Raw genomic sequence first — 25,974 nt, 5'->3', positions numbered from 1 at the left:
GAGTTACTAGAAAGGTAAACCATGATTGCCTGGGGCACCATGAAGTGATCAGGATAGTGTCTGATCCATCCTGTCAAATCTTTGCCAGTACCCTTGTGATGAGTGACATTGGAGGGAAAGCATATAGAGGGACCGAGTCCCGTCGATACAAGAAGGCAGTGCCCAGTGGGAAGCAATGGCTCCTGCCACTGACTTTGCTCTGCAGTCTGCAGTATGTCTGGCTGTGTTGGCTTATTGCTTGGCAAAAACTTCGTTTTTAAAGAGATGTGCCATTTCCTTCTTGTCATCTTGCAGATATTCAAGCAGAGAGGTAGTCTTCTGCCATAAGGGGAAATAGTAGCGGGCCATACATGCTTGGTAATTCATGATGCAGAATAACAGTGCAGTGGTGGAATAATTTTTCCCATCCCTTTGTGTCTAAGTTTGCACCCTTCTGGTCGCTCGGAGCTGAGTGGGGTTTTGAGGAAACCTTGTTGTGGCCAGACTCAGTGATGATGGATACTGGGGCTGGGTGCTGAAAGAGAAAGGCACAATTGTCAGGTTGGATGCGACTGAGGTTTTCCATATGTTTGGACATTGATAGAAAGGAGAAGGGCTTTTTCCAAGACTCTCTCGCAACCCTCAGAAAGGAAAGTCAGGCAGTGCTACTGGTCCCATAGTCTCAGTCTGGATGAAGTCCATCACTGGGTTGTTCGCTGAGGTCTCCATTAATTGGACGTCTAGTCCTAAGGATACAACCATATGGATTACTTGCTCAGTATAGGGGCGATTGTCCTTCATAGGCAATGGTGGTGAGTGACCTTGACTCCTTCGTCTGGAGGAGAAGCTGAGGGAGAGGCCGATTCAGATTCAGACGAGTCCAGTTGACAGTCGCCTTCTGTCTCCAGTTGTGTTGGTGGATCCCAAGTTTTTTCATGAGTATTCGGGGTAGAAGGGAGAAGCTCTGGGACTGAAGGAGTTGTGATGCGACACACATACACTGATGCAGCCATAGTTGTGGTTCCAGTGGTAGGAACGGATGTGTATGATACACCAAGAGGTGACACTGGAAATTCTGTAGTCAGGATGGCTATTGGCTGTGATGTTGACCATATAGGAGGTTTGGCCAGAATTGCCAAGATGGAGTGAGGTACGTATCTGCAAAGCAGCCAGCTTTTATTGTGAGGACTGTCTTGATACAGGTGAGGCTCTTTGAGCGCCATGAGAGTATGGTTCACGATAGCATCTCCGTAGTGTCTTGATGGGGATTCACTCCTTGGGGACCTTCTGTCCCAAGAGCGGGACAGAGAGTGAGAGTATGGTTGTTGTAAGACTCTCACTTGGATGACCCCCAGTCCCTTCTGTCTGGATAAAACGGTCAGAATGTCTTGAGTAGTAAGAGTTGGGTGAGTTACTTTTGGAATCCAGCGAACAATTGTACCTGGGTGATGGTACATGGACATCTGCATGAGGTAGCTGTCCAACACTGATGGGGGTGGGGAGAGGAATCTCTGATCTCCCTTCTGAAGTAGAGCCAACAATCCAGGCCTCGCTCAGAGATGGGTGCCAGAAATGGATCATCCTTTCCCTTCGCAGTCACCACAACAGGCAAAGCTTCAGGCTAATACGACTTTATTTTGCTGGAGCAGTGGTCTCCAAAGTGGGGTACGTGCACCCCAGGGGTGTGCAAGTTGATCCACTGGGGTGCACAAGCCGCCTGATAACTGAGCAGCCTCCCACTGCCCTGACGAGCTGCCGTTGTGTGCAACAATGGTGGCGGTTGCAGCGGCAGCAGGATGGGACGGGAGCCGAAAGGGAAGCTCCATGGCATTTTGCTCTCGGCTCCAGTCCTATCCTGCCTCTGCCGCGGACACTGAGAGCAACTGTGCCAGTCTCTGCCAGGCACAGCAGAGGAAGACGCAGTTACTTGCTTGGCCATGGCACCAGAGCAGCTGCCATCCTGCCAAAGGAGAGCAAATTTGCTGACCCTTTCTGTGATGACAAGTGGCTGGCAGTAGTGTGCTACCTAGCAGGTATTTTTTAAAAAAATAAACACACTTAATCCGTCCCTTCAAGGCAAAGGTGACATTTTAACAATGAGTGAAGAAGTAACTGCTTTTCAAAAGAAACTCGTGCTATGGAGAGAACTTTTTGAAAATGGATGCTTGGAAATGTTTCCCTCGGTATGTGATTTTGTTGCCGAAAACAATGTAAGCGTGTCACCTATAAAAGCTCTCATATCTGCACACTTAAAAAACTTGGAAACAGAATTTTCTAACCTGTTTAAAAATCTTCCAAACGAAGAGTTTCAGTGGGTTTTGAACCTATTTGTTAAAAATATAAACATGCAACACCTTCTGATTAGTTTGCAAGAACAACTGATTGACATCAGGGAAGATGGAAGTTTACTAGCTGAATTTCAACAAAAAACTTAGCATAATTGGTGGATGGGACTGAAAAATGAGTATCATGATTTAGTAAGTGCAGCCAACGATGCACTTCTTCCATTTGGATCTATGTATCTTTGTGTCTTTTTCAGCTGTGACAGCCATTAAAACCAAGTATCGAAATAAACTGAACTTAGAACCAGACCTTTGAATAGCTGGATCACGAAGTGTTAAACCAAGATTTTCAAAAAGAATGAAGCATCTTCAATCATGTTGCTCTCACTAAAAAAAATTTTTTAGTGAGAACAAAAACGTTTTTTATATTGTTAATAAATAAAATATTTTTAAAATATTATTTGATCTTTATCTCATCCTTTTAAAATTTCAATTGTGTGTATATTTTATAATGTACATAATATTTTAGTACAATAGTAGATGTATATCATTTATAAATTAATATACATATATTAGGGGTGCGTGTTCAATTTTTTTTTACTGATAGTGAAATCAAAGAGGTTTGGAGACTACTAGGCTAGAGACTAGCCTCTCTACAAATGCAGATTCAAGGAAACTCTCAGACTGCCCCAAGCCCTAAACAACTAATCAACCATCTCTAAGCAGAGGAGATGAATCAGAGGGTGGAGAAATTGCTGACAGTTTGGGTATGACCCTCACGGTCAAGCTTGCTTCACAATGATGCCCCTCCTTTAGGGGGCTCCCTCCTACGTTGGCTTCCAAGAGTGGCTATCCAGGTGGAGTGTCTAAGCCTTGCCCCTAACTTTTCCTGCTTAGCTTTGCGCCGTGCCCTAGCATCTCTCAAGTCGCGCCCCTCTTCCTCCTCGGAAACTTGAGTTCCGACGCTGGAGGGAGGGGGCAGGGAGTCAACCTGGGCCATCTGTTTGTCAAGGCCTTTGGAGGAATCTCTCTCAGCATCTAGGCGCACTAGGGAGGGTCCCTTCCCCATTCTTTGGTCTATCAGTTCTAATTCTTTGACTCAGAATCGGAGCTGTCAGATATCTGAACAGGTTGGGACTCATCCCTGACAACAGGAGAGACTTGTGGGGGATTTTCCATCACAGGAAGAGGTGGTGGCAGGAAAGGTTCCTGCTGATAAAGGACCACATCATCTTGTAAGACAGGGAGTGGGCATGGGTGCTGGTGAGTGTGCCAATTTTTTTAGTTTCAACTTTTCTTTTTAGGTTCAGTCGTATCGGTAGTTGGAGGACGCTTGGGCTTAAGTCCGTTTTGTCGGTGGGTCTCTAGTGGTAGGTTCCTGGCATGGTACTCCTGCTGGAACAGCAACAGAATCTGGAACCGATAGTTGGGATGAAGCTGACAAGGACAGTACCGACACTGACAATGTCAATGTGCTCATTGAAGGCGACAGGTTTGGTCACTAATCTGACTGTACTGGATCCCCCAATTGCATGGCATGGAAGAATGGTTATGCTGTGCTTGTTTCGTAAAACCTCAGCAATGTGTATAAGACTCTATCATGTATCCTCCGCTGAAACAGAACAGGCAAAGAATGTGGCCATCTGCTGGTGGTAGTTTACTCCCACAGTCCACACACTTATGGAAAGGGGCCTAAAAGGCTAAGGGAGGGGCCCTCTAAGGTATGCAGTGTGAACGAAAAGAAAACGTTGAATGAGAGAAACAATGAAAAACAAAACAGAAGAAAAAACTAAGACAACCTAGCTCAGTTGACAAAATAAGCTAGTGATTTAGCAGGTGAAAGCTCTCCAAGAGAAATGGATGGGGAAGGCGAGAGCGTCATCTTGTAGGCAGGCACAGGAGGGTGGAGGAAGGGCTTCCCACCTAACAATCTAAAATAAACTAAAAGTTTATTGCCTGTAGAGTCAGCCTGGCTTATCTCTAATGATCTACGCTACCCTTTTTGGTACCATTTCAAGTGGTTAGGAGTCAGGCTTCTGCAGAGCCAGATCAATATGGAACCAAACTGTTCCATGGTAATGCAGTGGACTGCTCCTCTTTCCAATCATTTGACAATTTCATCTTAATTACACATCAGTATCTTAAACTCTGCAGTATTGTGTAAACTTTGCGCTCAAGACTATAAAAAAAGTTCTCCCCCCTTTCCCTGTTTACAGACCCATTATGAAGGCATTTAAAATTATGGAAAATTAATTTTATCACTTAGATTCCTAGGGAAGCATAATTTAGCTTTTATTGACATTGTTTGAACACTTTTGTTACATTAAATCCAATCCCCAAGTGGAAATTGACCTTAAGGAAACCAATGCGAATAGGAAACAGTATAAACAAGGAAGAGCTTCTGGCCAGCATGAGTACTGGTACATCGTCTATAGAAACTCACTCATTACCTGTGAGCCCCTTAAAAAACACTGAGCAGATACGTCAAGTGCTGCAGGGAGCTCTTTGTCCAGCCTTGCCAACAATGTTGTTTAATTACTGTGGCTCCAGCATGTCACGACTACTGGAATGTTCAGTGATAGTACCCAAAGGAGCCCCTTTTCGCCTCTCACTGTTTTCACACCTAGTACCAAAAAAGGAGTATGTGTCTGTGCAATTAAGGCTTCTGTGGGCCTGTGGCTTTAAAACAGACATAAATATCTTCTGGGGCAGTGAAGCTGATGTTACAGAAAGTCTGTAAGTTGGCCTGGAATACATTAGTTCCATATGGTATGGTTATGAGATTCTTCCAGAAAGGGGGGGGGGGGGCTTTTTACAGCCCCTGAAGCATGTACCGCATTTCTAAAAAGGTACAGGGTTGTTTTTCTCTCTCTCTCTCATCACAACAACGTTCAGACAGCAGGAGCTGCAACAGCGAATGTCTGCCTTCCTCCCTGCTCTTAAAGGGACAGAAGGCCATCTGGAAACGGACCGCCCTTGGTTTGACTCAATTAGTCTTAAAGGGGAGCTCTAGGGTGTTTTACCAACAGTTCTGTAAATACTGATGAAAGACTTCGTATGATTGCTACCAAAAAAGACTTATCATGCAAAGAACAGCCACTGTTCCAAGGCTAAAGCTATAAAGATCTGTACCTTCCAGGAAAAAACACTTTCAAATCATAACAAGCCATTTTAAGTTAGGATACAGGAATCAAACGTACAGGCAAGTTTAACAGACCAGCTCCAAAATGTACATCAAAGCAACCTACCAAACATACAGAGAAGCAACCCCTCATCTCCACTTCATATGACGGGGGAATCTGTAGAACAAATACCCTGCCTGCAGGAAGAACACATTGCCTATTATTATTATCATTATTATTTCTGTGAACCTGAGTAGTGAGAGCAATAAATATAAAGGAGAGTGTTAAAATGCAAGTCTCATCTTGAAGCGGAGGGGTCTTCATTCAGATTTGATCCTACCTTTGGAAAGCATTACGTAGCCTCTACCATCTACAGAAGGGGAAGAGTGCAAATTCTGGCTGAGGAGGAGAATTACCATCATTCAGTTCACTGGATGCTAGAAATCTAGTAATCATTAAAAGAGATCATTGTAAACAACTAGGACTGATCCTTCATTTCTCTCCCCCTCCCTTGCTTTCCCTTTGAAACGTTCCCTTGCGAAAGGCATCTGCAGCTACAGTCTTCATATTTGGTTGGAAGTGTTTTATCGTCCCACCTTAATATATACACATGGAAATCTGATTAGGCACAATAGAAGGTTAGACGTTCAACAAGTCCTCATCGCTATCATCATGGAATGATGCTGTGTTGTTCATTGAGTTCTGTAGTTTCCGTTGGCCAAAAGTGATTTTGCCTTTGCTATTCTTGCTGCCGTTAAGCAGACCAGCTTTATCATTGCTTGAAAGACTGGGAGCCTTGTTATGAGAAGGCTTACAAGTGTCAGAGCCTCTCGACTGGATGTCCACGGCTGAATGAATCTTAACCTCTGGTATGGTTAGAACTTCATCCTCGCTGTCCATGTCATCGACGTGAAGGGACGTGAGGGCATTTGATTTCACCGCTTTACTGGTGATGTGGCCATTTTCTTGCCCTTCGTTTCCCAACTTCTGATTCGATGCAGCAATTTCTTCCATGAGCCATTCTGTTTCAGCTTCATTCACTTCTTCTGTGTTTATCTGTCATGTTCAAGAGGTTGCAGTTAGAGAATAGCATTTGAAATGTTTTCCATAACCACTCTGTGGATATCCAAGATGGATCTGGTCTTAGGGAGGAACTATCACTCAGACTTTGTGTGCAGAAGATCCTAAATTCAATCCCTGGCATCTCCAGTCTAAAAAAGGGTATCAGGAACAAGTGACGGGAAGGGCCTCTGCCCCAAACCCTGGACTGCTACTGCCAATCAGAGTAGAAAATACTGGGCTGGATGGACCACTGATCTGGTTCTGTACAAGGCAGCATCATACGAACTACTTTGGCCTTTCATTCTCCCTCTACTGAAAACTTACTTCTGAACCAATTCAACATATTTCAAGTAAAGTGCTCTTCAAAGGCCGCACTGTAAGGAAGCCAGTGCCTTCCAGATCTTTTGGATTCCAGCTCCCACAAGGCCCAGTCAGCATGGCTAAGGGTCACAGATTATGAGAGTTGCAGTCCAAATCATCTGGAGAGCACCAGGTTGCCTACCCCATGCCTTAGAGGAACACACACCTTAAACCAGAAGTGGACAACTTGTGGCCCTCCAGATGTTTTGACCTACAAATCCTGTCATCCCACACCATTGGCTATGCTGGCAAGGACTGATCAGAGTTGTAGGCCAAAGCATGTGGAGGGCCACAAGTTGCTCACTCTTGCATTAAACATTTCTTCTTGACAAAGTCTCTCTCCCTTGCCCCAAAGTAATTATGTCCCCCGAAGACCATATTAGGAACTGGAATTGCTTCAATAAATATCTGTACACCTGTAGGAGTTTGGTCTGTTCATACTATCACGGTTTTTCTCTTTTGCTGCTCCACTTCTCTATCTCTATCTCCATCCCCATCTTATAAATACTTGTTAGCCTGGAAAATTAGCTCCTTAATAGTCACAGATTTAGCTAAACTCCCCTAACACACAGCCATGTGAGACAGCCAGATGTTCTGAACATTTCCCCAGCCTGCTCAGATATGAAGCTTGGACAGATGGAAAAACCTTTAAGTTTCTTCCAGTACTGAGAAGGGATGGAGGAATAAGTCGATCTCAACATCTAGGTGTCATGAACAATCAAGTTTCGTATAATAGGGTTTTAAAATGGGTATTTTGGGGGGTAAAGTACATCCAGTTATTTATATCTCAAGCAACTCATGCATACATGGAATTATGTATCAATAATTTCAAGAAGGGCATACAGCCATGCATACAGATCATAGCCTTAGACAGCAGAACCTCTGACACACCTATATATATAGGAATAATTAATTACCTTTGTATACTTATAGGAAACACCTGACGTTCTCCGACAGCAGTTGGCTATTTTTTGCTTCACAGTCTCTCTACAAAACAAAGTGTTACATACTTTGAGTAAAATATTAATTATAGATCCACTAGTTCATTTAGCTCCGTTACTAACTGCTGGCCTCAGATTTTACTTCAGATTTTACAGCAAGAGCTGAAACGTGGATTCATATAGATCACATTTCCACTGTAATGCCTCGGAGAAAAGCATGAAGTGAGTGCTAGAAGGAGTTCATACTCTGAGCAAGCTCACCCACCACCTAACACAAATAATGTCCCAAAAGTAAAAGAAGGTGCAAGGGGGAGATGAACTTGCTGCAACTTCATCATGGGCTTGTCCATCTCCCTGATGCAAGATCCCTGTTGAGCTTTTATAGGCTGTGTTAGAAAAGGGCGGGGGGAGGAGAAGAGGAAGGGGGAAACTGGTGTTCTAGGAAAGTGATTGCAGAAACAGAAGATTTTGAAGGAGGAGTTGAGTGAGGAGAGGAAGTTGGCTTGATGATAGAGCAGAGGGGAAAGCTGTTTGGCCACAGTAGAAAGAACAGTTGTGCCAAAGAAAAGAAGTACTTCAGAAAAGAGGAATCCACTACTACTTGGCCATTTGGGGCTACTGTTGCTGGTTGTGCACTACAACAGTTATGGCACAAATACTAGTCTGTTTGGATCAGCAGTGATCAGCATACCACCGGCATGAGTTTGTGAAAACGGGATGAGTTGTTGTGAATGCATGTCACTTGCACACACCTTGTGATCTGAAAGTATCCAAAACTTCATTTATGTGGATTCAAAAACAGTGTGAGAGGCCAGAGGGAAGCAACCAGGAAATCATGACAAAGAATAAAACCCCTACATATCCCTCTTTCTGCCTTACCTCCTTTCCTTTTTGTAAAGTAAGAGGATCACGAGGCACACTGTAAGAACCACAAGGAGCAAACTCAGTAGCGCACCAACTGCTTGGCTTCTTCCCGAGAGGCCTTTATGAAAATTATCTTCCACGTATGTTTTGTCGTTGGAAGCCTCCGAGCTTCTGCAGATGATATAACAAACAGACTTGGGATGACATGTAGAGCACGGAAAGGTCTTTCTGCTCAGCCCCCCCCCCCACGAATTCTGCTAATTCTCCCTGACCTGTCCCCTGCAACCCATCCAACCCCATTCCAGAGGGTCCCTCAGAAGCGGCTCTGAGGGTGCACAGGGGGCTCCAGCAGAGAGGAACAGCTAGGAAAGCCCTGCTTGTGTGAGCAGAGTTGCGCTCGTCCTTGTCTGGATCCAACCCAGAAACTGTGTTCAAAAACCTTTAAAACTGATTTGATACAATGAGTATCAATAGATTTTGCCAAGATGCTTGTTCTGAAACATGTGGAGAAAACTGGTTTTGAATGTGGTTAACCACCGCATTCACACCAGCGGTTTTTATCCCTGCCTCTTGAGAGCAGGCCAACAAACTTCTTCCAGCCGATTTCCCCACCATCTTAGCTTCAGTGAGACCACTCAGCCAAATGTTCAGTCAATGTCCCAGGGGAAATTTACTGGTGTAACGTAGGGGGACAGCTTTGGCGTAATTACTGTTTGGACCCATGGCACAGGGTACCATCTTGTCCCTCTTGCTACTCGACATGTAAATGAAGCTGCTGGAGGGGTCACCAGGGATTTGAAATTGTGCCAACACTCCACTAATGGCAGTCAGAGTCTATTTCTCTCTATCATCTAAGCTGAGTAGGGCAGGAGAGGAGTTAAATGGTTGTCTGAACTTGGTAGTGGGCTAGATGAGGGCCAATAAACTGAAACTCAATCCCGTTAAGATGGAGGCACTGTGGACTGATGGTTCCCTACTCCAGGGAGAGGAGATTCCATCTATCCTGGATGGGGTTGCACTCCCCTAGAAAGATCAGGTTTACAGCTTGGGAGTCTTTCATCCAGCTTTGTTCCGTAAGGTTCAGGTATCCTCAGTGGCACAGAATATAGTTTATCATGAAGGCTGGTACACCAGCTGTGACCGCTTCTGGACAGGCTTAGTGTGGCAATGGTGATCTAAAGGATTGTATAAGGGGCTGCTCTTGATGTGGGGCTGCTGCAACTGATGTAAAATGTTGCTGTTATGATTTTAACCAGATGGCTCACTAGGAACATCTCCTGCCAAGTCTGAGAGATCTTCATGGGCTGTCAAGTTTGTTTCCAAGCCCAATTCAAGGAGCTGGGTTTGAGCTTTAAAGTCCTTTATGGCTTTAAGTCAAAGACGGCCTGCTACCATATCCAGGTACTTCAAGGACTACCTTCCCCAGTAACCACCAACCCGGGATTTAAGATCTGTTTGTGGTGCCCTTGAGGAATGTAGCCCATGGCAGAGCCTTCTCGGTAGTGACACCCCAGTTATACTCCCTTCCAGTAGAGATTCAGCTGTCCCCACACTGTTGTCATTCAGGCGGCAGGTATTTATTTGTATAGGATTTGGGGGTATAGGCACGTTTTTTATTTGTTTTAATTATAGTTATATTGTATTTTATTATGTATTAGTAATTTTAGAGTTCTAATTTTAATGGTGTTTATATGTTGTACTGTTTTATATGGGTTGTTAGCTGCTCTGGGCTCCTTGTAAGGAATGGTGGGATACAGATCAAAATTGATCAATCAATCAATAATAAATAAATTCTTAACCTGCCTGAAGGTTAAGATCTTCAACTGCAGCCCTTCTTATGGTGGCCCCACCATCAGAGGTAAGGCAGGGGGCAACAATGGAGAGGGCTTTTTCCATTAGTGGTATCCAGTTGTGGAATATCAAAAGTAGCTCACCTGCTGCCCACTTTATTGTCACTTAGGTTCCAGATTAAGATCCCCCCCTGCCCCCCTGCCATTTGAAAAAGTTCAGATTTTTAAACACTGGTAATTTTAGAAATTTTCTACGCTGATTCATTGCTTTACTTTAATTGATTGTTAAAACAATCTTTGCTTTTACTGTTGTTCTGGATTTTAAATCGTATTGTGAACTGCTTTTGAATAAATATTTCTGAATCACGGTACACAAATGCCTTAAATAAATATTTAGGCTGCCCCAGTAGAGTCGGCCTCTTGGACTGACCCCCAAACCCAGGGACAACAAGACTATGGACAACTCTGCCAAAATGTAATGTAAACATTGTTAAGTCAGTGGTTTGTATGTGTGTTTTTTTAAAGAGGAGAATTAATCAATGGAGTTCTGTCTTCATATGAGATCTGCCAATCAGATTCTTATGAGATTGCCTAAAAAATGACTAGAAGATTACTATGGATACTATTGGATGTTATTCCAGATGTTTCCAGTGTGAACAAATCCTGTGCTATTCCAAGAGGCAAGTAGTGAGAAGCCTTGCTGTTCTCAAGGGCTTCACTTACACCAAAGGGCAGACTGCCGAGGTGTACCAGGTGAACAAGTACTGGCAGTCTGATGACTCATGAAGGAATTCAGGGATGCCTTCTTTGGCCTGCTGACTGCAGTGGAAGAAAATGGTGGAGGACACAGTCTTTGTTTTGTCTCTGCCACATCTGGAGTCAGAGGAGAACACAACATCCAAATCATCATCTGCAAGAGGAGGAAAGATTGAAACAATTTGAAACTACAAAATCACAATTCATATATTGTTCTAGAGCAGCCTTCTCAGACCTGGCACTCTGCAGATGTTTTGGGCTACAACTCCCACCTGCTCAGGAATGAGCTGGGAGTCTGGGATGACGAGCGTTGTAATCCAAAATATCTGGAGGGCAACAGGTTGGGGAAGGCTGTTCTAGAGCTTCAAAGAGAGGAGACAGTGACTGGGTTCAGACGATCAGTGGGGGAAATAACACAGCATCAGTTGTTTCCCCCGCCAGTATTATTCTACTTAACCGTGCCACAGGTTGCCGTGTTGTCCAAACCCAGCGTGTGGCATAGGTGTACCGACTTTTCACCCACTCTACAACCCATGGCTTGCAGAAGGGGTTGTAGGGTGGGTGAAAAGTCACTATGTCCATGCCGCCTGCCTGGTTCGTGCACAGCTGGCATGGGGGGAGGGACCACTGACACTGCGTTGTTTCCCCTGCTGATCATCTGAATGCTCCCAATGTTACATTACCAACGCTGTTTGGATTAAAAGATCAAACCTAATCAATATTATCTTAAAAAATTACCTGGGCTTGCAGGTAACCAACACTGCTATAGCCTGCCTATCAGTTTGTTGAATTCTTTCTAGCTCCTAAGTAACCTTTATCAATGCCTTGATAATACAAATCTCTTGGACTACTTTACTATTCTGGAGCATGGCCTGTAAGGTCAGCCTGAATACCCAGAGGAACATTTTCAAGAAAATGCAAAGGACCCAGCAAGATCTCTCAGTTCAGAGAAAATGAAAGGTGTTCCATTTGCTTTTGAACAGCTAAAATGTCAAGACCCACTTTTGAATAGGTACTTCTCATTTGCACTCCCAAAGATATATGGTCAACATCTGTGTGCACCTCAATAAGAATATTAACAAAACTTTATGCATTAGGTAGGGTCTTACTCATAACAGAGTCATACCATTGATGCCAGCCATTTGATATCACAGTACTTGTTCGTACAGGGAAAAAGCCAACTAAACCCCACCCCTGCTCAGCAAGTACTTCTACTAATGGGACACCTGGGTTGAACAGGTCTCCTTTCTTGGCTGGGAAAAGCAGGAGGAAGAGGTTTCTCTAGTCCAGAGACCTACTTTATCCTCACCCCCTGGGCCAGGTCAACGAGTCAAAGCAAAGGGGGGCGGGGGGAGCAAAGGGTATGAAAGAGGGAATTCATTTTCATCCATTCCTCTGTCTCTCTCTGCCCAAGAAGCCCAGAGAGTAGGTGGAGGAGTGCTTTGGCAATGGACGGTGGGGGGAGATGGTACTCTTCATGAGAGGGGCTAGATTGAGGGGTCACCATTTCTTGAGCCCCAATGTAAACTCTTTGACAGCTGTACTCCACTACCACACGCAAAAGCTGCACACTCATTGGAAGCCAAAAAGATGTATTCTGAAATATTTGGAAAGCAGCAAATGAGAAGCCATTGATACCAAGGTATCTCTAACCACGGCTGTATAACGCAATAAGTTATTCTCAAAGCAAATAGGTACTCACCTTGAATATAGTATTTAGCTTTGCTAGAAGATCCAATTTTCCGAAAATGGGTACCTGATGTTTTAACCTGGCATATGTTGGCTGACAAGCATTCTGGGTGTTTTGAATCAGTGATAGCAGAAAGTTGAATCTCATAAATGTAGATATCACCATTTGTTCGCATATCACCAGAAGCATTGTATAGCCTGAAACAGAGCAGGTTTAAAATTAAATACATACACAAGTGACACAAATGTAACCAGTTATTACTAAGAAGAAAAACTTCAGGATTAGCCAGTCACTTCAAGCACCTCTTCTCACAAGCAGATTATAAGAATTCTCTATTCAATATGGCCCACATTATTCCAACTAAAATTTCAGGTCCACTTCCACCTAACAAGGGGACTACCATGGCTTGTCTCCAGCTAAGCTGTGACTCTTCCAACTGTCCTATACTTGGGGTTTTTCCACAGGCAGCTGGTTGGCCACTGTGGGACCAGAATGCTGTACTAGATGGACCTTTGTCTGATCCAGCATGGCTTATATTTTTATACTTTCAGGTACGTTATGCTGCCACTGAATGCTACAGCCATCTTCACCAGTATTTGTAGAATGTCACTAAATTTCACCCTTCATCAATGTATAGCAGTACAAATGTTTTGCAACCTTCAGGGTCATGTTACAATTATCTAGCTTCCATTTCCGCAAACTCATCTGTGTATTCCTATGTCACATGAGATTAAGGCAGACATGTTCCCTATTCTAGGGTTATTCTTGACTTTTAATCAACAAGAGGATTAACTCCACGATGCCCTCTGCCACTGACGCCCCCAATAAACCATATTAAAAACCAGATATATTTATTATGTCCTCAGTTTCCCTACAGCAAGCAGTTTTCTTAAAAAAAAACAAAAAACCAGAAGCACCCATACATCTATTCATGGCACAATGTTTAAATCAAGTTCCACATGTACACCCTGCTTCTGTGTGGGTAGGACTAGGCTTTACTCGAGAGTGTGTCATAGATTTCAATGGAACTTACAATGACCTTGTATGAAAGTGTCTTTAAAAAATAAGAACATAAGAAGTGCTGTGCTGGATCAGACCAAGGGTCCATCTAGTCCAGCATTCCGTTCACACAGTGGCCAACCAGCTGTCGACTGGGAACCCACAAGAAGGATACAAGTGCAACAGACCCCTCCCACCCATGTTCCCCAGCAACGGGTGTACATAGGCATATTGCCTCTGATACTGGAGGTAGAACATAGTCATCAGGACTAGTAGCCATTGATAGCCCTCTCCTCCCACAAGTTAAGATGTATGTATCCCTTCCAAACATGGTTAAAATGGATTTTACTCATCAATATTACCAACATAAAACCATATTTAAGAATTAAATTTAGACATGCATCTGTTCAACATAGATGAAGACCCCAAACATAAAAATACACAAATGGATTAATTTACTAAGAGCACCGATCAACTCTTCTCAATCCCCAAAGCCTTAAAAAAATCAAAATAAAAAGAGATGACAATCCCTCCTCTGATTCAAAATCCACCGCACCACTGAGACCCCTTATTTCCAATTACCCATGAGCACCATTTGAAGCCTCGGACTGGTGGGAAGTTTTGCTTAGTTTTGGTTCACTGCTTCACATTTTTGATCAGACTCTCAGCCCCATTTTAAAAAGGAACCAGTGACAACTAGGAGGCTGGATTTTTGTAGCCCTGACTTTTCTACTAGCTCTATTATATGCTGGGGGAGATTACTTACTTGTAGTAAATGTCACCCAAACTGAAATTCTTTCCTGTCACTGGATTTATAATCATGCCATTATTTATGCTTACTTCTTGGGGTTTTATGGCACAAGCAGCCCGAGTTTCCCACATGATGTAATAGGCACAATTCTCTTCATCAAACCTAGCAGGAAATATTTGTGGAGCAAAAAATATATTAGCAATAAGTGCAAACAACATGACAGTGGAGGCTACATGACAGAAAAGCAACAGTTAAATTTTTAAAAAATCATCTTTACTGCACATCTGTGACTAAGCATGCAATCAGGTAATGCGTTGCTCAGTTTTTATAAAATTGTGCCTCCTTTACCAGTTTTTCTTGTTAAAGAAAACAAGAAGTCCACCAGCAAGACTGGACATACCCCTGTACCTACCTACTGAACCTTGGCCTGCCAACTGTTTTTCCACATTTCAGTTCTATCACGGTTGTTGCTTTTTTGTTCCTCTGTGGACATTCGTGGCCATTGGAGTAACTGACAAGAATTTTATCATCTGAAACAAAGCACAAAGTTCTTGTAAATTAATAGCAAAAGAAATCTAAATCATGTTTCTGAAAGTGACAGGAAACACAGCAAGGAATGCTTTAAACCAAAACTAAATCAAAATAATTAAATCAGTTGTTTGTGCAATAGTTGACATTTTGGGGAATAGTTAGGTTTTTCAAGCATTAATGGAATTAATGCACATGCCTGTATACTGAGGAGGGGGAAGAACCCACATCCTATGCAACTCTTACAGCAGAATATCTACCAATTAAAATGGAACTGGATTGGACCTATGGATGTTGTTAACTATGGAAAGGTTTTTCCATCAGTCAGTTAAAAGTCTAGCTCAAGTAGCCTTAATGAGGTAAAATATAAAACTACGCATAACAGATTTCAACTGTTTATAAAAATGAAGTTAAGAAATTTTAATAAAAGGTATGTTCCATTTTCCCCTTCATGGATCACTGCCTTGTTGTGGCGAAGGGGCTTGCATAACTCAGTGAAGCCATAAGCTATGCCGTGCAGGGCCACCCAAGATGGACAGGTCATGGCAGAGAGTTCTGACAAAATGTGGTCCACTGGAGAAGGAAATGGCAACCCACTCCAGTATTCTTGCCAAGAAAACCCCATGGAACGTATCACAAGGTTAAAAGATATGACGCTGGAAGATGAGCCCCTCAGGTCGGAAGGTGTCCAATATGCTACTGGGGAAGAGCAGAGGGTATTTCCAAGTAGCGCCAGAAAGAGTGAAGCGGCTGGGCCAAAGCCGAAAGGACACTCAGCTGTGGATGTGTCTGGTGGTGAAAAGAAAATCCGATGCTGTAAAGAACAATATTGTTTAGGAACCTGGAATGTCAGATCAATGAATCAAGGTAAGCTGGAGGTGGTCAAACATGAGATGGCAAGATTGAACATCGACATCTTGGGAATCAGTGAACTCAAATGGACAGGCATGGGCGAATTTAATTCAGGTGACCATCATATCTACTATTGTGGGCAAGAATCCCTTAGAAGAAATGGAGTAGCACTCATAGTCAACAAAAGGGTGGGAAAAGCAGTACTGGGGTACAATCTTAAAAATGATAGAATGATCTCAGTACGAATCCAAGGCAAACCATTCAACATCACAGTAATTCAAGTCTATGCCCCAACCACTGAGGCTGAAGAAGCTGAGGTTGATCGGTTCTATGAAGACCTACAACACCTTCTAGAACTAACACCAAAAAAAGATGTCCTCTTCATCATAGGGGATTGGAATGCTAAAGTAAGAAGTCAAGAAATCACCGGGATAACAAGCAGGCATGGCCTTGGTGTACAAAATGAAGCAGGACAAAAGCTAATAGAGTTTTGCCAAGAGAACATGCTGATCATAGCAAACACTCTTTTCCAACAGCACAAGAGGCAACTCTACACATGGACGTCACCAGATGGTCAATATCGAAATCAGATTGATTATGTCCTTCGCAGCCAAAGATGGAAAAGCTCCATACAGTCAGTAAAAACAAGACCTGGAGCTGACTGTGGCTCAGATCATGAGCTGCTTCTTGCAAAATTTCGGCTTAAATTGAAGAACATCGGGAAAACCACTAAACCGTTCAGGTATGACCTAAATCATATCCCTGATGAATATACAGTGGAGGTGACAAATAGATTTCAGGGATTAGACCTGATAGACAGAGTGCCTGAGGAACTATGGACGGAGGTCCGTAACATTGTTCAGGAGGCAGCAACGAAATCCATCCCAAAGAAAAAGAAATGCAAGAAAGCAAAGTGGCTGTCTGATGAGGCTTTACAAGTAGCTCACGAAAGAAGGGCAGCGAAAAGCAAGGGAGAAAGGGGAAGATATACCCAACTGAATGCAGAGTTCCAGAGAATAGCAAGGAGAGACAAGAAGGCCTTCTTAAATGAACAATGCAAAGAAATCGAGGAAAACAACAGAATGGGAAAGACTAGAGATCTCTTCAAGAAAACTGGAGATCTCAAGGGAACGTTTTGTGCCAAGACGGGCATGATAAAGGACAAAGAAGGCAGGGACCTAACAGAAGCAGATGAGATTAAGAAGAGGTGGCAAGAATACACAGAAGAACTATACAGGAAAGATCTGAATGTCCCTGATAGCCATGATAGTGCGGTCACTGAACTTGAGCCGGACATCCTCGAGAGTGAAGTCAAGTGGGCCTTAGGAAGCATTAGTAACAACAAAGCTAGCGGAGATGACAGTATTCCAGCTGAGCTATTTAAAATCCTAAAAGATGATGCGGTTAAAGTGCTGCACTCAATATGCCAACAAATCTAGAACACTCAACAGTGGCCACAAGACTGGAAAAGGTCAGTTTACATTCCAATTCCAAAGAAGGGCAACGCCAAAGAGTGTTCAAACTACCGTACAATTGCGCTCATTTCACATGCCAGCAAGGTGATGCTCAAAATCCTACAAGCTAGGCTTCAGCAGTATGTGAACCGAGAACTACCAGAAGTACAAGCTGGGTTTAGAAGAGGCAGAGGAACTAGAGATCAAATCGCCAACATTCGCTGCATCATGGAGAAAGCAAGAGAATTCCAGAAAAATGTCTATTTCTGCTTCATTGACTACGCTAAAGCCTTTGATTGTGTGGATCACAACAAACTGTGGCAAATTCTTAAAGTGATGGGAGTACCAGACCACCTTACCTGTCTCCTGAGAAACCTGTACGAGGGTCAAGAAGCAACAGTAAGAACCAGTCATGGAACAACCGATTGGTTCAAAATTGGGAAAGGAGTACGACAAGGCTGCATATTGTCACCCTGCTTATTTAACTTATATGCAGAGTACATCATGAGAAATGCCGGGTTGGATGAATCAGAGGTCAGAATTAAGATTGCTGGGAGAATTATCAACAACCTCCGATATGCAGACGATACCACCCTAATGGCAGAAAGCGAAGAGGATCTCAAGAGCCTCTTGTTGAGGGTGAAAGAGGAGAGTGCAAAAGCTGGTTTGAAACTCAACATTAAAAAAACTAAGATCATGGCATCTGGCCCCATCACTTCCTGGCATATAGAAGGGGAAGAAATGGAAGCAGTGACAGATTTTACTTTCTTGGGCTGCAAGATCACCGCAGACGGTGACTGTAGCCATGAAATTAAAAGACGCTTGCTCCTTGGGAGGAAAGCTATGGCAAACCTAGACAGCATAGTAAGAAGCAGAGACATCACCTTGCCGACAAAGGTCCGTCTAATCAAAGCTATGGTTTTCCCAGTAGTAATGTATGGCTGTGACAGCTGGACTCTAAGGAAGGCTGAGCGCTGAAGAATTGATGCTTTCGAACTGTGGTGCTGGAGAAGACTCTTACGAGTCCCCTGGACTGCAAGGAGGTCAAATCACTCCATCCTAAAGGAAATCAACCCTGACTGCTCATTGGAAGGACAGATACTGAAGATGAAGCTCAAATATTTTGGCCACCTAATGTGAAGAGAAAACTCTCTGGAAAAGACCCTGATGCTGGGAAAGACTGAAGGCAAAAGGAGGAGGAGACGGCAGAGGATGAGATGGCTAGATAGCATCACCGATGCAATGAGTATGAACTTGAGCACGCTCCGGGAGAGAGCGCAGGACAGGAAGGCCTGGCGTGCTATGGTCCATGGGGTCACGAAGAGTCTGACACGACTGAACGACTGAACAACAACAAATGTTCCATTTTACATGAAGGATTTGCTACACCTGACCACTGAGTCCTTCATGGTGCTCTCTCCCTACCCATAGGAAAGGCTCCAAAAGATATACTATACCTGTCACGTTAAGTTTCTGCGTATGTACTAATCCCAGAACCTCAACAGCCCCGTTCTGATTCTTCCGGCAAACACTCGCCCGTTCGGGGCAGCCTGAGGGCCCTCCGTGGACTCTCTGACAGAGGTTCATGTAGTAACTATAACTAAGAGAAAGGAAAGAGAGAAAGCTCAATACTGTAACTTGAAGAGGGCCCATATCGACCTAACAGTCCTTTATCTATTTAAAACGTTTTCACCCTGTTCTTCAGCCCAATTAGGCTCCCAGACATACATGCACTCTAGATTAATGAAGCTGAGATCCTGCACCACGAAAAGCTGAACCTCTGTAAATTATGCAAACTAAACTTGCATAATTGGTCTCATTTTGCATATGTTATTCTGGTTTTACCTGTCACGGGGAGGGGCAAAGAACTATGCAAGCCCTCAAGCCTGGAATATTCAGCAGGCTTCCCAGGCTTGGAGATTTCAGCAGCTATTACCCACACACTTTAATGCGTATCATAATGGCTACAGGAGTATGAAAGTAGCTGAATTTTGTACTCAATTACCACATTCTGTACTGTGCTGTCCATTTGTATGGATGAGGTTTGTCTGTCTTAGCATACTGACTACAAGATAAGCCCCCAAAGAAGGAAATTAATATTTCCAAAATGCATTGGGCCAACATAAAAGAACCATAATAAACCTTTTTTTCTATAGGCACCTGGGATTTCCCCATTTTCCTTTCTCCTTGTTTTTACCGGCTACAGGTTGGCTATCTATGGTAACTGATTTATATAGCCATGCTTGGTTGGTTCTAACTGAAGCAGAAAGGATTTAAGTGTTTTAAAATAAAAACATTCTCCTTCAGAGGGATACCTGTCCATTTTTTCCTTGAACCTCTTTAAGAACTCCTAATAACGTCCAAAGGCTGGTTGTTCCATTGGGAAGGTGCTCTTAACATTTGAAACTCTTCTAGTTTTAAATTTACCTTCTCTTCTCTGATGGATCTGGAGAACACTGCTCCACTTCACTTTAAGCGTCTGGGGACTACTACCGACTTGCTTCATCACCATTCCTTCCAGGTTAAGTGGACTACACTTTTTCAGTCGCTCATACCCTTTTACCTTTTAGGCTTTCTATAGATCTTCATAGTTCGCCTCTAAATTCTTTTCTGCCTGACAACTTTTTGAATCATGCCAAACCCAATATTCCAAGGGGCAAGCTGAATGACACCAGCATTTCTGGCTGATGTGCGCCCCTTTTCGGTAAACCTCTGCTATGTCACCTTCAGATGCATATTCCTCACATGTTCCCAGTTTATTGAGACCAAATACACAGGGCTAGAAAAATCAGCTCGTCAAAAGGAGAGCAAACCTAGAGTTAAGCATGCCTTGGTCCCAACAATTTCAGTGTGACACAGGCAGCCTCTTCTGTCCAACCTCTTGCCTTTACAAGATATACAGCCACCTTGCAAATGTGGAAATTAATTTGCCAATTAAAAATGAATTGGTGAGGTGGTTTTCATTAGAATTCCAAAACAGACTCACGAGCTATCCTTGTCAGCAAAGACCCATGATCCTGTGAGGGAGGAAAGCATCCTCAAATCATAGGTTTTGTGCTTCTGAATGAATTTGCACTCCATTTTCCTGGGTGGACACACAAGTTGTGTTTTCCATTCAAATGTTACAGCACAGCCACGTGTCTCGCTCAAGAGCTGAGGGCTCCCATTACCAGCACTGTCATCGCACGTGAAAATAATAGTCGATTCCCGGTGCCCAGATCCTGCAAGACATGAACAGAAGTTTACCCACCACAAGCAACTGTAAATCCAAGCCAAGCTTTTGTAGCCAAATTATTATTTTAAGGAACTGTAGGTATTTCTGTATCTATCCCTACAGCCGTGGAGATAGTCCAGGCTGGGCTGAAGGGTGCATTGATGTAGCATTTGGGGAAACAAGCCGACGGGTCGTGTAACCCCAGGCGCAGCAGCTACCAATGCAAAATGGAACCTGTTTATGTTTATCACAACACTGCTTTCCATGTTGATCACAAAACAGTGTGTACAATCTGAAAGCTGCTCAGGCGGTATCTGCAGTTGCCATGTGTGGCTGAATAAGCAAGTCTGAAGCATGAATATGGGGAAGGCGCGATCATTGATCTGAGTAAAAATGTAAGCATACTCATGCAAGCAGGCCCACAAAAGTCTCACAGAATGGTACTGGCCTGCTTGGCCACACATAATTTGTAGCACACTGGTAGCTCGGTGTGTGTATGTCAACTCTTCCTATTGGCAAAAGCTTCCCTGCCTAGTTGAATGGAAGTGATTCTAACACACCACAGGTGAGCGCTTAATTTACAAGTCTGTAAGAAGGGAGTCAAAATTATGCTATCTTAATGGTCACTGAGACAGCTGAATACAGAATATATGCAAGTGCTCAACACAATGAAATCAGAGAAGTGGAAATAAGAATCCATGACAGCCCTTGTGCAAGATCAGTGGCAGCACCAGGGGGGAAAATGGAGAAAAGCAAGGAAGGGCAAAGTGAATTTCAGTGGGAGAGAGGTTTGGCCCATGTTAGGTTTCTGAGAGAAATATGGTACATTTTACTTTGATATTCCCATCTTAAACATTTTTTTCTCTGAGGTAAGTCCTCGTGGATTTTGATGGCATGAACTATCAAGGAGGCAAGCGGTCTTGTTTACATGTTTATACACTGCTATAATGTGTACATCCTTCAAGTAACCACAAGGGTCCAGCGATACAGCAGGGCGGCGAGTTGACCACTTACTCCCACTCTTGGCACTATGTGCAAGACAAGCTAACTATAAGGGTTGTTTCAAAACAGTTAATAAAAGCTAGCACCTCTGTTCAAACTGCATGTTTGTTGCATGCCTCATCTGGCCCAGAATGAGTTGTGGCCCATCATGGTTGCTCATCAACATGACTGACACCTTAGGGAGCTCTATGGAACGATTCTCCCAAGTGCAGATCTGGGTGTACTACAGGCATGTAAACACCCAATTACGTTTGCTGTCTGTTTCACCCTAAGCCAAAATGAATGAATGGCTGTTTTTCACAAGTTCTAAAATTTATTATTTTACAAAATTTATATTTATTTATAAACCACTCTATATCTAAATAACGATTCCTGAGCAGTAAACAGTAAAGAAAAAAACAAAGTACAAAAGAATAAAAATATGTAGAATCAACTGATATCAATAAATCCGTGGCTGGTCATTCCTGAAAATATTGTTTAGATAGCGATGCCTTTAGAAGATGCTGAAAACAAAGCAACGTTGGCACCTGCCTGACATCAACTGGCAGGGAATCCACAGAGAAGGAGCCAGTACACTAAAAGCTCTAGTCTGAGTGGACCCTAAACAGACCTCAGATCCATGCGGAGTCACCAGGAGCACCTCATCGGATGATCAGGCAAGGCTGGTACAGGAGAAGGCATGCTCTCAAATCTCTCAAAAATGCAAGCAGAAGTACTATAATATATATGACTGTGGCTGTTTTTTCTTTTCTGCAACTGCTGCTCTGTTCCTAGTTACAAACTTGTTACAGCAATGCGTACCCTTGCTTATCATTTACACAGAACCCCCACTTTTTGTCTCTTTCCAAGTTATCAGCAGTGGCACACCATGGCTGCTCTTGTCCCTCTTTAGTGTATGTGTCGTAACTTCTACCCTTGTGCTGGAAGGGGAAGACACAAAGCTCACCCTTTTCAGTCACTGCAAAGAAAAGGAGGTATGAATAAAATGTGCTGTGAACTGCACCTCTGAAAAACAAAATGGCTAAATAGAAACAAACCTTCCATACGTAGGCTATTGCCATGGGCATTCACGTTGGGTAGTCAGTACCACCCAACATTAGGGAAGGCAACAGTCCATAGTGACTAGTTTATGCACCTGGTGACTGGTAATAGCAGTTTCCCATATCAAGCTCATTTATGATGAATGGCAATTATTCCACGGCCATCATGTGAACTTTCACTGAGATTGTTCTAGACGTTACTGTCTTCTGCTCATATGTCTTTGGAGAGGGGGAAAATGACTAGACATTTGTAATGCCCAAAGACTGAAGGTGCAAGCCTGCAACATGCACCTTGCCAGCCTCTCGAGTGTAATCTGCAAGCTGCATGCACGCAGATGTCCAGTATTGTGGAGGCGAGCACGTGTGGCGGTGTCTTCTTCCTCCCTTACATCTACAGAGATGTAAGCAGAGACTAGAAATGACCCACACTGCTCCTGGAGGAATACATAACCTAGCGCGCTCAAGGGAAGTGTCATCTCAGCATTTCCCAAGGGAAAGTTCCAAGAGCTACTTCACTCTGGTTAGCCCTTGGGGCATGTCGCCTTTCTCTCAAAGCCGCGTCTTCAAAAGGACTGCTACAAGGATGAAGGCATGAAGAAAATAATGTTACTTATCTGGAGCCTTGGGGGCTCATTAGCTCTCGGTGTAAACAAGCAATAGTGTGACTTAAGAGCTGTCCCAGAGGTAACAGGGCACCCCTTGCGATTCCTTGGTAGCAACTTTAGAAAGCCTTACCTGGAGGGCACACATCACCGCCCTTATACTGCAGAATGATAGCTTCCTCTTGATGCCGGTAGTCCATTTTCATTGCCTTTCTGTTGCCAAATGAGGCACTACTGTTGCCAGAGACCAGGCATACTGCTGCATCTTTGCATTTTCCGTGGGGCACATCTGCCGCTGCAGAACACACCCCTAGATGGTAAAGCTGGTGCCCAGAAGGGACCTGTGTGGGCAGCCAAGGCCACAACATTACTGAATTGCAAACTGGGTACGTGAGAAGTGCTGAAGTGTCTCCAAGGGTCAGCAGACTGAGAGCAGAAACTTAGCACGGTGTCATATTGGCTTGCACAGCTGCTTAAAAGGCAAAGCAAGGAGAAGCACAGTGCTATAGGCAATAGATTTACTTTGGCTGCTGTTTTGTGGACAGATGATAGTCTCAGTTTCAAGCAAGCAATATTTTAGAACTGTGTGCTGCTGGAGCTACTCCCATACTAATTTAAGACGGTAATTTTTTCCCCTGGTTATTCCCATGCAGCCATTGTTTACAAGAAGGTTGATACTCCTTGGGTTTCCCCTGCACTTCTCCTGTTCCACCTAGAAAAACAGGGGACGCTCCAACCTGGAGTTTCCATCCTACAAGTATGAAATTATTAGTCCATACTGTGGGACCACCTGGGGAAGTACACCAAGAAACTAGATCTTCCACTATTAGTTTAGAAAGATCTTAGAACTGAACAGGTGTAAAGTAGACACAGAAAGAGGTGCATATCCAGGGACAGAGAGAGCACAAGCTGAAATTAGAAGCAGTGCATCTGGATCCTTTTTGAGGAGGAGAACTTGCCAAGAGTGGTGTATAATGCTGTGATGACTCAACTAGAGATGCTGGGGATTGAACCTGAGACCTGCTGCATGCAAAGCATGTGTTCTACCACTGAGCTACAGCCTTTAGCTTAGCATGTAGCCATGACCAAATTCTCCTTTTACACGACAGAAAAAAGGTGACTTAAAGTATACAGCTCCCTGACCAGCCATGGCAATACATCACCTTGTAAGGCTTTCCAGAAAGGCTGGACAGGTTGAAAGAGTAGTGCAACTGCTCGTCCGTCACTGAGCAGCCCGAAACAGCCACCTTATCAGGACATACAACTGGAGTACTCCATTCAAATATGTATTTGCAGGTGGACTGCTGTATCATTTTGGGCTTCCCCTGTTACCAAAAGACAAACAAGGTTTAGGTCTGACAGACAGATGCTTGCATAAGAAGGTTAGCTATTAGCATGAATGATTGCTGCTTTTAGAATTTAAACATACACTGAAGTAATACCATCCCACTAAGTCTGCTTTAATGCATATTCTTTTATGGCTTTGTCAGCTTTAAGCCCACCAGTTCACACATAATCCTATCTTCTTCACCTGCATGAATACACTTAGTAAAGTAAAACTTGTTGGCAGGATCTGCATAGCTAATAAAAAGCTGATCTGTACCTGATATCCACCCCTTCCACCACCAAAATTTTAATACAGTTAATACTCTGATTGTACGGCCACTCTTCTGTTACCCAAGTAACATGGGAACTCATGCACTGTGGCTTCTTCTCATGTACTCTGGAAGTGCAGGAAGCCCAAGATAATATGGGAGGCGTCAGCGATGCTACTTCTCACACCAGCATTGCCCCCTCGTGGAAACTGGACCGCCACAGGAATGGAAATCAACTTCCCATGTGACTGAGGCTCTTACTATACCCAAGTATTCCTAGAAACTGTCATGCTGCATCTTTTCCCATCCTAGTGAGAAAGTAAGAAAGGGCCCCTGTTTTTTTCTGGTTTTACGCTGATTTCATGGGAAGTCACTTAGAAAGCAAGCAAATAAAGTGGGGATGTGCTGTGTGCTTATGCTCAGGGTTAGACCCCATTAGCTGAAGAATTTACAGTGTTTGATATAGGGTTATGGGCACAGGCTTTCTCCAATCTGCATAGCTTGCTGTCAGCATCCTTAATTATATGCTCACTTTTTTACTGTGCTTTTACTGTTTTTATTAGTGCATTGTTTTTTATTATGTGTTTTATTGTTGTACACTGCCTTTGGAGGGCTCTTGCCCTGAAAGGCAGCCAAGAAATATTTTAAATAAATAAATAATAGATGACTAAGATTGTCAAGACAGGATGTTGAAAGTCTAGGTAGATGAGTGCAGCTGGCTTCAAAGCCTAGACTTTCAATGTTCCCACAAAGTACAGAAAATACTGAGGCACGGAATCTGCTATCCAGAGCAAAAAGGAGAGAGAATCCCAAGAATCACTTCCATGCAAGATCTCATGATTGCAGGAAATCTAGTAGGTACACAACATTTCATGCACATCGAGAAGATTCAGTGCCTTGCACATCTCCCTGTCCCTCTCCTATACCTGCTGCTCCATATCCTACTCCCACATTCCTCAAGAAAATAGCCCAGGGCTTTGCAATCCTGAATTTTGCAAGAGCTGCAAATTATACACATTCCCTTTCTATTATGGTTCTGTTTGAAGGATTGGGGTATACATTGAAACCCAACTGGTGTCCTACTAACAGCC

The 25,974-nt window shown here is 43.5% G+C and overlaps 1 protein-coding gene across 3 annotated transcripts in view; it reads right to left on the bottom strand.

The window, feature by feature from the left end:
* Positions 1 to 4,530: 4,530 nt before the first annotated feature.
* Positions 4,531 to 25,974, bottom strand: part of IGF2R (insulin like growth factor 2 receptor) — a 99,903-nt gene continuing 78,459 nt past the window's right edge. For 2 of the 3 annotated variants that reach the window (XM_084827951.1, XM_084827952.1), the window contains exons 37-47: positions 24,452 to 24,613; positions 23,422 to 23,629; positions 20,417 to 20,651; positions 18,888 to 19,030; positions 15,009 to 15,126; positions 14,612 to 14,758; positions 12,859 to 13,043; positions 11,124 to 11,310; positions 8,626 to 8,781; positions 7,723 to 7,792; positions 4,531 to 6,439 (exon numbers count right to left, since the gene is read on the bottom strand). In XM_084827951.1, coding sequence (XP_084684077.1) covers positions 6,023 to 6,439; positions 7,723 to 7,792; positions 8,626 to 8,781; positions 11,124 to 11,310; positions 12,859 to 13,043; positions 14,612 to 14,758; positions 15,009 to 15,126; positions 18,888 to 19,030; positions 20,417 to 20,651; positions 23,422 to 23,629; positions 24,452 to 24,613 — 2,028 coding nt within the window. In that variant the 3' untranslated portion in view covers positions 4,531 to 6,022. Of the gene's footprint in view, positions 6,440 to 7,722; positions 7,793 to 8,625; positions 8,782 to 11,123; positions 11,311 to 12,858; positions 13,044 to 14,611; positions 14,759 to 15,008; positions 15,127 to 18,887; positions 19,031 to 20,416; positions 20,658 to 22,463; positions 22,605 to 23,421; positions 23,630 to 24,451; positions 24,614 to 25,974 lie in introns of all 3 variants that reach the window. The other variant, XM_084827953.1, reaches the window with a different exon arrangement.

Source organism: Heloderma suspectum, chromosome 1, assembly GCF_057233095.1.
Source record: "Heloderma suspectum isolate Gila_16-S chromosome 1, 16-S_ref, whole genome shotgun sequence".
Taxonomy (NCBI): Eukaryota; Metazoa; Chordata; class Lepidosauria; order Squamata; family Helodermatidae; genus Heloderma; species Heloderma suspectum.
Note: the sequence above shows the minus strand (reverse complement) of the source record. Positions and strands in the feature narration are given on the sequence as shown.